Source organism: Nannobrachium achirus (assembly GCF_963921795.1).
Source record: "Nannobrachium achirus genome assembly, chromosome: 7".
In the NCBI taxonomy this organism is placed as follows: domain Eukaryota; kingdom Metazoa; phylum Chordata; class Actinopteri; order Myctophiformes; family Myctophidae; genus Nannobrachium; species Nannobrachium achirus.
In genome coordinates, this window is record NC_137816.1 from 50,473,914 (window position 1) to 50,483,908 (window position 9,995).

Consider the following 9,995-nt stretch of genomic DNA (forward strand, 5'->3'; position numbering starts at 1 on the left):
GCCACTAAGTATTCCCGCATAACTTCCGTGTATGATGATGATGTCACACGCATACCCTCGATAGGAAAAAAAAACTAAATGGACCAGCTTCCACATCAATGGAAATTGAATTATTTCCCTGAAAGGCTCTTATAATCAAAGACTATGGGCTTCTTTTTTTAGATTTTCCATTTTGTACCTGCACTCTGTGATCAAGTCATCTCAGATGTTGCGATTTCCTGGGTGACAATATTCTCAGTTGTTTCTAATGCATTGCAGCTGACAGACATGTTACATGATGGGATCTGTCAAAACATGCTTATGGGAAATCTAGTACTGTAAGTCACACGCTGAATCAAAGACATTGAGCAATGGAGGAACGAGGTTACATCAGATATTTAACACATGAATCTTCCTCAAAAGCAGCATCATATGGGTATTGAACACCAGGGATGCAAATAACTATCCAAGGGCGTTTAAGGATGGAATTACCGGCACAAATCATCCTACATGGCAATGCTTTTGCTCAATTAGAAAATAAGAAAGAAAGAAAGAAAGAAAGAAAGAAAGAAAGAAAGAAAGAAAGAAAGAAAGAAAGGGAAGGAAGGAATATATCAATTTATAAAGAAAATAAAGGGCTGTCGTAGCCAGACCAACAGCTACTAGTGGCGACCAGTCTGGCAGGCAGCTCAGCGTCTTGGGGAATGAATGGCTTTTGGCTCACTAGCGTTCTGTTTTGGTTGTTACGTCATTGTACTCATTCAGACTCAGCCCCGATTTGTGAAAATATCAAACCAGTTTGATATTCTCGTAAAACAGAATCGGGGTCTCAAGTCGGGGTAAAAATCGAGTCGGACCACTACCTCACACTTAACGATTGAGTAACGACCGAATCATGGGAGCGCGCCGCGACTCGCCTGGATTTTATTACGACTGAGAAATCTTTTCAAAGTTGTTAGGTGTAAGGCTAGCTTAAAACATCAAAGAGTAATTGTTTTATTTGTATTTACTTTTTTGAGACCACATTGGCCCGTCTGATTATACTGTAGCTCCCATGGGCTCTCTCAAAGCCATGGTGTCCTTAATGGTTATTTTCCAGTCATTTACACAGTAAAATCCTGTTCTCTTACAAATGGAGAATTTTTGAGCGGTGGTCACACTGTCTCCTTAGCGTGACCGTGTGTGTAGCCGTCTGTGTGTGTGTGTCTGTAGCCTGAGCCTTAAAAATTGTTATGGTGTAAATGCCTCGTGTTCAACGTAAAGTAAAATCTAATTCATCACAGGTTAAGAAAGGAGGGAAAGCTGGGGAGAGATTTGCCAAAACAGAGCAGAGGGTGTACTGTATGGTCAGTGGAGCAGAGTGCTTAGCACATACTGTAAACGACCTACCGTAGAGATCTAGACAGTTCAACCGGGCTCCAGGGCTCTTACACTCACTGGACCTGATATCCCAGCACAATATCCTTGCACACAGAGCCTCAATGGTTTTGTGAAAAGACAAACATCTCTTCTCTTTTTCACCAGCCTTGCTGCTTTGACACATCATCTTACGTCTATTAAAACCACTTGAGCGCAGAGGGATATGAACGTAGGCGTGAATCTGCCCTCGTGAGGACACGCAACAACAAAAAGAAATGGGATTCCGATCACGAGTTTGTCTCTTAAATCTAGAAAAGAAATTGTGTGGAAGTCATCTTGCATAACAGTGTGTCAAAGAAAACAAAGATAAAGACTATATCCACAGGGAGCAGATAGATTAGCTGGGTTCAAATCATGGGGGCGCAAAGGGGAGCTCGGCTCCCCTGGAAGAGACATAAACTCCCCTGAAAGCCTCAACATTTAGGAGGATCTCTAAAATATGATGTGTTTTTAAACACATTTATACTACACCTATACAGTGTGTTTACGTTCCTTGAAATCTGCCTGGTGAAAACACTGTAGATTAGCATGCCGAGTTGTTGTAAGCATTTAATCTTAGACTAGTGTGAAATGATACAGTATCTCTGACAGACTGAAAAAAACAAAACATGGTCATATAAATAAATAAAAAGCAATGTAAACACAGCTCTTATTTCTTGAAGGCAGGGAAATACACAACAACCGATAGCATCTTCAATGTCAAAAGGCTTTGTGAAATGTAATTTAGAGCTAATGGTAATGAAGTACTGTTCCCAGTTGCACGGAAAGGTGCAATTGCTGGATAATGTCATATGTCACTGCCTTCAGGAAATTAGAATTATATTCATAACCTAACTATTCATCGGCTGGTTGGGGTGAGGGGTCAAGGCAGGGTTGATGAGCTGCAAAATAGGTTGCAGTTGCACAGGTCTTAAGTGGGTATGTTACCTGCATGTAAAAACTGGAGGAGGGTTAACCCATATAACTCTATCTAGATACTGTATGTAGGCTAATGTGTGCCTGATGAATGATACAGTTAATTTATTGTTTGCAGCATTGGCGTCAATAATCAATCATTAATGGTGTGATCTGTTAGGCACAACGATGTAGGATGTATTTTTTAGCATAGCTAGTTTCAAAGAGTGAGTCAACCACATGTATCATTCTAATCAGGCATTGTCAGGGACATGCACAGAGAGCAGTTAGCAATGCCTGCTTTAGATTGTTCTCTAATGCCCACTGGGGACTCAGATTATCCATTTCTGTATGTAAATTGTCACGCATATCAGACCAGAGGAATAGAAATGCACAAATTACCCTTGATTAATGAGATAATTATAAAAAAGGGGGGAAAAAACAGCTATTAGAGTCGTGTAATTTCACTGTTATCAGCTCACAATCCTGAATTGCACTTCTTTTTTCATTTTTTTTTCATTACCTTATACAGGTGAAAATCTCATTGCACTACAAGGTCTCTTCTACTAGGGACCCCTTTTCATGGTAGCAGCATGTACAAATCAGATCTTAAATTGGTTTAATTATTCAAGCTAAAATGCTGAAATGTGCCCTTTTCACTCTTTAGTATTAAAAATATACAGTAGTACTGTAAAGTATACTGAGTAGCACTGTAGTAGTAGTACTGTATGGTCCTCTTTCCCCTGCTCTCCATGTCTCCTCCTTAAAGGCTCCCAAGCTGGCTGCCCTCTACAATCTCATTTGGTGAATTCATCTTGGCTGTCACCCTGGCACGGCATATAATTTCTCTGCACGGTTCCTCGTGTTGCCATAATAATTTGAGGGTTCGCCAGGCTTCTCACAAGCCCATTATGGGTGCGAGTTATTGGTATGGACTCCACACCCTACAGGCAGAGAAGAGACCGACACCATCCTCAGTGTGGAATTCTCCTTAGGCCGTACAGTATAGCTATCGGAACATGGAATACGATTTCCGATCATTTTGAGCCTGAACTCAGTGTTCAAGATTATGAGGCTTGAAGGCGGAAGGCGACATGAAGGACAATTACATTAATTCACGTTGTCCTCGACATTACAGACCCTGGAGGGGTCTAGTGTCATAAAAACTCAGCAATTGAGCGCATGCATGAAATATTTTCCATTTTTCCTTCCTTTTTAATCCAGTCATAATAGTAATCACATTTGGGTCAGGAAAAACTCAAAACGATAAGAAAATTACACTACTTGGCCTGCATCCAGTATATATTGGCCTCATTTTAATCCCTTCTTATTTATGACAATGATACAATTACAATGCCTACATATAATTAGAATACAATCTAATTAAAATTTTTCACAATGGGAAGTATTTTTCAGATATTCAAATGTGGGAAAACAATGATGTCGCATATAATCGCTGAATTTAAAGCAGCACTATGTCACTTTTTTATGAATAAAATGCAAATGTGTCCAAGAGAATATAAATACAATATAAATTGTATAATTGGGGCGGTTGTATTTTGTCTCCCTGCTTTTCTATTGAGACATTTAAATCGGTCATGTTTTACTTAGACACAACATCTGACACAAATGTTGACCTGATGGTCAAGATTCAATTTATCCCCTGAGCAAGCAGGCCAGCTCTATTAGCTCAATGGTAAAAAAATATCCGGGTCCGGGTTAAAATCCGGTGTAGCAGAGGAAAGTCGCTTAGTGCTACTTTAAGTAAATGCCATGCTTTGTTAATTAATCAAAATATAGGGTGAGCTTAAATTACTTAATTCACTTCAGAAGTACTTACATACAGTATGTGTATCAATCAATGCAAACAAAAAGTAGCCAAAATCAATAGCTCGCAGTCATTTGCCTCCTATTAATTTTTCAATACAACAAATCAATTTCTTGCCAGAGCCAGGATAATTTTACGTCAGAATGGCGTGTCCAGCAGTGCTATGTAGATTTACAAAGCTAACCACTAATATATTATACACACCTACACATTATGAGTGTACAGATAAGTGCAATTATATACATGTGCCCACATGCATACACGCACGCACGCACACACACACACACACACACACACACACACACACACACACACACACACACACACACACACACACACACACACACACACACACACAGGGACGTGCAGGTGAAAATCTCGAAAATAGCAGGCCTCCAAGCTCCTTGGAGGTCGGCTATTTTCGATGCTTGATTTCTACAGAGAGGCCAATTCTTTCAACATAATGTAAGATGCTGCATTCAAGTTCAGGAGAGTTTGGACAAGGCAATTATCTTTAATGCTGCCTTCTGGTATGGCATGGAAAGAGGGCATTTGCATTTCTTTCACCATAGTAAAAACTGCATTCATGGTCTGGAGAGGGCACTTTTTACAGACAGATAAAAGGGCAGGGGCTCAAGCCCCCTTTGATGTCTACATGGGAGGCCATAGATAAATGGGTAGAGGGAATGAGTCAGGGAAACAGAAGGTCCCCTGTCCTCCCCTGGCTCCAGTCTCATGTGTCAACGTGACCCTGAGAAAGACACTTAACCCCTAAACACCTTATTAATGGCCCCGCTGCTCCTAATAGTTAGGATGGGTAAATGCAGTGGAGAGAGGAAACATTTCATGTATGTGTAAATGTACTGTGACAAAAACATAGAAACCTTGTATCTCCAAGTTTCAAATTTGCATGTTTTTTTTCCTTTTTTGTAAAGTAAAGACTGTCGCACAAAAACTAGTGAAAATAGCAGATCTGCAAGCACATGGTGGGAGTCACAAAGAAGTCTTTGTGTCAGATGCAACAGGAACGACCTAAATGCAGAGGCAGAACAACAGTATTCATAATACTCGCTCATCCCCTTGGTCATGGAAGTCATTTCTCTATGGAGAATAACAACCTGACCCAGGTTAAAAGGCGTAAATTATACGTCAGATTTCGGTGCTCTATTGTGAGGCAGGCAAGGGTCAAAATCAGGAAAGCAGTTCAACACAGGAAAGAAAAATTCAAATAAGGAGAGAACGAGAATCCAAAGTCTAAACTAGATACAGGGAAAATGTGTCTTTTAGCAAAATGCAACCAGACGAGCCCCGATGAAGCCGGTCGATTTGACATATGGCCCAAGTGCGTGCCGCCAAAACTGTGGGAGGAGTAGCGCGACGAATAACGTTTATCCGGAAAGATGGGAAGAAAGAATAAAGTCGGACAAGTACTATAGTGTGGTTGCCCTGTTAGGGCCACCACACTAATAACAGGCAAAGGTTAAACACGCAGGTCAGGGAGGCAGAACGGGTTCCAGAGACGGTACACAGGTAACCAGAAACAAGGAATCCAAACACAGAAGCTATAGACGGGTTTCTTGTTTACAAACATTGAGACTAAATGCACAGCTGACTGTATCATGTAATCAATTCCGTCCAATCCCCAAACCTGTTGTTTTGGGGAGCGCTGGTTTCATTGGCTAATTTTGGTACGGACCCTGCGCACGCATCTAGTTTTATCAGTGTAACGTGGACCAGAAACCCGTCCATAGAGAGTCAAGACACAATTTAACAGTGGCACTCTGGCAGGGAACAAAGTGAGAAAGTGAGCTGGTACAGTGTAAAGGTCAATACATGCTCCTTCCAATGCCAGAAAAAAAGAAACCCTGCCATTTCGGACAGACTTTCTGAATTATTTCAGACAGTCAGGACATCTGGGTTTGCAAGAGTTCCAGTAAAAAAAAGAGCCCGTCAGATGTTATGAATGAGGTCAATTTGTAGCAGGCCTATCTCTCTTTCCGAAAATGTTGCACTTGTCTTAAAGGGACACGAAACCGTCTGATTTCGTCAATTTAAGCAAGTCTAACATGCTTGCACATTGGCAAGCATGATTGACTTGCTTACTAGTCTGCCAGGTTTTTAATATGGTGTATTAGTTTTTACCTGAACTGGAAAACAAACTACAAAAAAACAAAAAAAACAGCCTGGGGTTTCTTGATAAGGGATTTAATTTTAATTGCAGATGGGGAAGCTTGGTTGACTGCAGGGCTGATGATAAACGTGGAAACAGGTGTGTAGATGGGTGGGACAGTCAGGTGATGGGGAAAGGAAGGATAAGGTGCCAGCTACACAGAGCTGGATATTTCTGAAGCTAGACATTTTTTTGTGCAGTTGGGGCTTGCAGCCACACGAAGCTGGATATTTCGGCCACGGAACTGGATATTTTTGAAACCGGAAAAATAAGTGAAGACATTGAAAAATATCCGATTCACTGGATCCATGTAGGCATGGAACACGGATATCTCTTACTGTGTGTTTGCTTGTCCCCCCTAGTGGAGGTCTGGGGAGATTATTTTAGACCTAGATATCTTTGTCGGGTGGACCTAGATATTTCTCTATGTGGATTTCTGAAAAACCGGGATATATGAAATATCCAGCTCCGTCTGGCCTAGGCCTAAGTCTGAGGGCATCTGGTGGCTTATTGGAAAATAGCAGGTCTGGGGAGTTGGAGTAAATGTGGCTGGAAAGGAGAGAGAGAGACAGAGACAGATGTGGCTGGAGAGGAGAGACAGAGACAGATGTGACAGTGTGTCGATCAAATGAGCCATGTCATGAAGAGGATTATCTAGAGGTAGCAATCCAAGGAAATAGATTAACTATGGAGCACCACAATTTTGGTGCTGTCGGCCAGACACCTTGTATCTCCATATTTTGACCATCATTCTTTTTTTCTGTTCATGAATTCATTTCATTGTAGACAGTTTCACCCAAAAGTAGTGAAAATTGCTGATACACAAGCTCAGCGTGTTGAAGTGTTTTGAAAAATCTCACCTATAATGACATTATGTCAGGCTGAAAGTGGTATCTGTCTGTGGGTTTTATAATTCTTAACCGGTGAGAAGTATTAACTAGTACATTGCTACCATTGGAACACAGGTTTCTTTCCCCCCCATTTCCTGAAAGGTAATGGTTTTGGACATACAGGGTTTCCACTTACAATTTTATACCTGAGCAAGTTAGAAAACCATTCTAATGCAATGCAAGGGACAATCAGGACTGCATTTATTATGCATAATGCCTTGAGCTAAAAAGGGACTGTTACAGCCAATAATAGACACTTTAAAACCTACTTTAGATCTATAATGTAATAAGCTGAATTAGCCGAATAGATTTCCCCCCCACTAAATAAACATGTTACTAGGGGTTCAGGACAAACCACCACAAGCTCCGTTTCCCATCATTTACATATAGGGACCAATCAATAAGAAATAAAAAGTAACAAATGAAATGTAAATGGACCTGAAACATTAGCTATTTGTTTTTAAGTAGATTGCATTTCCTGATAGTAGAAGAGTGGTGTTGTTGGTGGCATAATTGGATGTCAATTAACCGTTAATTATCTGTTTTTATTTGTTTATTTTTTTAGGGAGATGGTGGAACTATTCAGTGCTGATTGCCGCAGTGTGTGTGTGTGTGTGTGTGTGTGTGTGTGTGTGTGTGTGTGTGTGTGTGTGTGTACAGTATAACAAAAAAGATTGCACACAATTCTCACCTTCTTAAAGGAGTAGTTCACCCCCAAAATGAAAAATTTTTCTATCGATTTCTCACCCCGTGGAGACTTGAAATCAATCATATTTTTTTTAGTTTTTGTGGCATTCCTATTATAATAAAAGTACCCCCATTGATTCCCGGATGGGTCTCCATCCGTAATCATGGGGCCTGCAAAGAGTCTCCTCAAATGATTGGCTTAGGAATGTGACAAAAGCTAAAAAATATTATTGAATTCAAGTAAGAGTAAGAGTAATCGATAGGAAAAAAAAAAGTAGTTTTGAGGGTGAACTACTCCTTTAACTCTAAACTGCAGCACTGGTGTTGGTTTATTTGGTAGCATTTTGTAGCGTGTGACTGACTAGTTTTTTCTTGCAATAACTGTTCAACAATGTGGGAGAGCGGAGAGGTGAGCTGCTAGCATCGTCAGTCTAACAGCCGCTCAAAGCAGCAGACAGACAGACAGGCAGGCAGTATCACAAGGTTAATTCACTCAGAGAAACAGTGATGTGAAAAAAGATAAACGAGTGATAGAATACAGATCAAGCAAGTGTCATCATTCATTTCAGAATACTCCCTCCCCCCTCCCCCAAATAAATGAATGTGGTTTTATTTTGTTTTTATACGTTTTTTGGGGGTGACACATTCTACTAACTCTACTAACTCTACTAACTGCCGCCCCAGGCATTGCCTGCATTGTTGGCCTGTCTGGACGCACCGGGCCTGGATAACAGATAATCCAATAATGCACTCATCTTGCAAACGTACCAAAACCATGTACTGCATGCATGCTAGGATTGATAGATACGAACATCCCAAATGAGACACACGATTGATTCACATTTACATTATTACCAAGATCTTCTTTGGCAGTCACCAGAAGTAATTCATGGATGAAAATTGCATTGACTTGGGTGGGAAACAGACATACTGTAATTATGTAATGATACTTTTATAGTTGCTGATCTGTTGTGCTCTGTTTTACTCTGATTCTTTTAGATGGGCCCCTTGGACCTCGTGGTCTCGTGGAAGCTTCAGAGATGTGCACCCAAGAATGCCTAGTGCTGGGACATTCAGACAATTGCTGGATGCCCCCGACTTTAGCAACATACCAGCAGCCCAAATCTCCCGTGCCCAGCTTTCAGAGGGAGTGGGGACCCAAGGACAAACTACTGAATGGACACACTCTGACCAGAACCTGGAAAAATGAGGGCGGTCGGCCTGACCATTTTGGTGACAGGAAGCAGTTTGGGAGTGGAGAGGGACACTTCACAAACAGTGGTAACTTGGCCGACATCCCATTGGCAAGTCTTAAGTCCTACCAGCCAGCCTCCTGCCCCGACAGCCCAAAGGAGCAACAGCTATAAAATGAACTTTGCTTCTTTGCTATGAGAAGTCCTTGTATGTTTGGACATAGCAATCACGCGAAGCAGTTATTATGAGCTCCTCCCGTTTTCTCTTGCCGTTCTTGTTATGTTTTATTCGACTTATGTCGATGCTTCTGCAGTGTGATTGCTACATGTACTATGTAGGCCACTAGACTAGTGCTTATGCTGTGTGCTCAACGACTACTTCAACTTTACTATGACTCAAGAGGCTCCTATCTTTTTGATGAACCTTGGCTGTTCAATTTCATCTGTTGTCTGGACAAAGAGAGGAAGAACAATGTTGCAATGGAGAAACGCAAACTTTCACAAATGAAAAAAGAAAAACAAAACAAAAAAAGAAGATGAAAAATAACTTGTAGCTGGTCAATATATACCAATATTTGTGATGTGGTTGTTATTGAGTTGTTCAGGACTATATTAATCAACACAATCAAAGAAAATGGAGCTACATTTAAAGAAAGTGTTGTTCTGATAACACTGTTAGTGGACACTTGTTTATTCTGTCATTGTCTCTGTGTTTGTAAATATAACTAATTAACCAATATCATGTACCTGTAATAATTACAATGAATAGAGCAGTGTTCATGTTTATCACCATTATGGCCATTTGTTTTAAATCATTTTGAATCATTCTCAGTTGGGCAACAATCAGAAAATTGTCATCAGTACATAAAAAGTCTAATTTATTAAAAAGCCCTACAGTTCATATCACAAAATGTCAACCTATTAAACACGTGATA

General features: G+C 40.6%; 1 protein-coding gene across 1 annotated transcript in view; it reads left to right on the plus strand.

Moving 5' to 3' along the window:
• pcdh9 (protocadherin 9) overlaps window positions 1-9,234 on the plus strand; it is a gene marked incomplete at both ends in the record, with an annotated part of 305,191 nt that extends 295,957 nt beyond the window's left edge. Inside the window, one exon of the mRNA XM_080729603.1 lies at window positions 8,867-9,234. Within this exon, the coding sequence (XP_080585729.1) occupies window positions 8,867-9,234 (368 nt within the window). The remainder of the gene's footprint in view (window positions 1-8,866) is intronic.
• Between the last annotated feature and the right edge of the window lie 761 nt (window positions 9,235-9,995).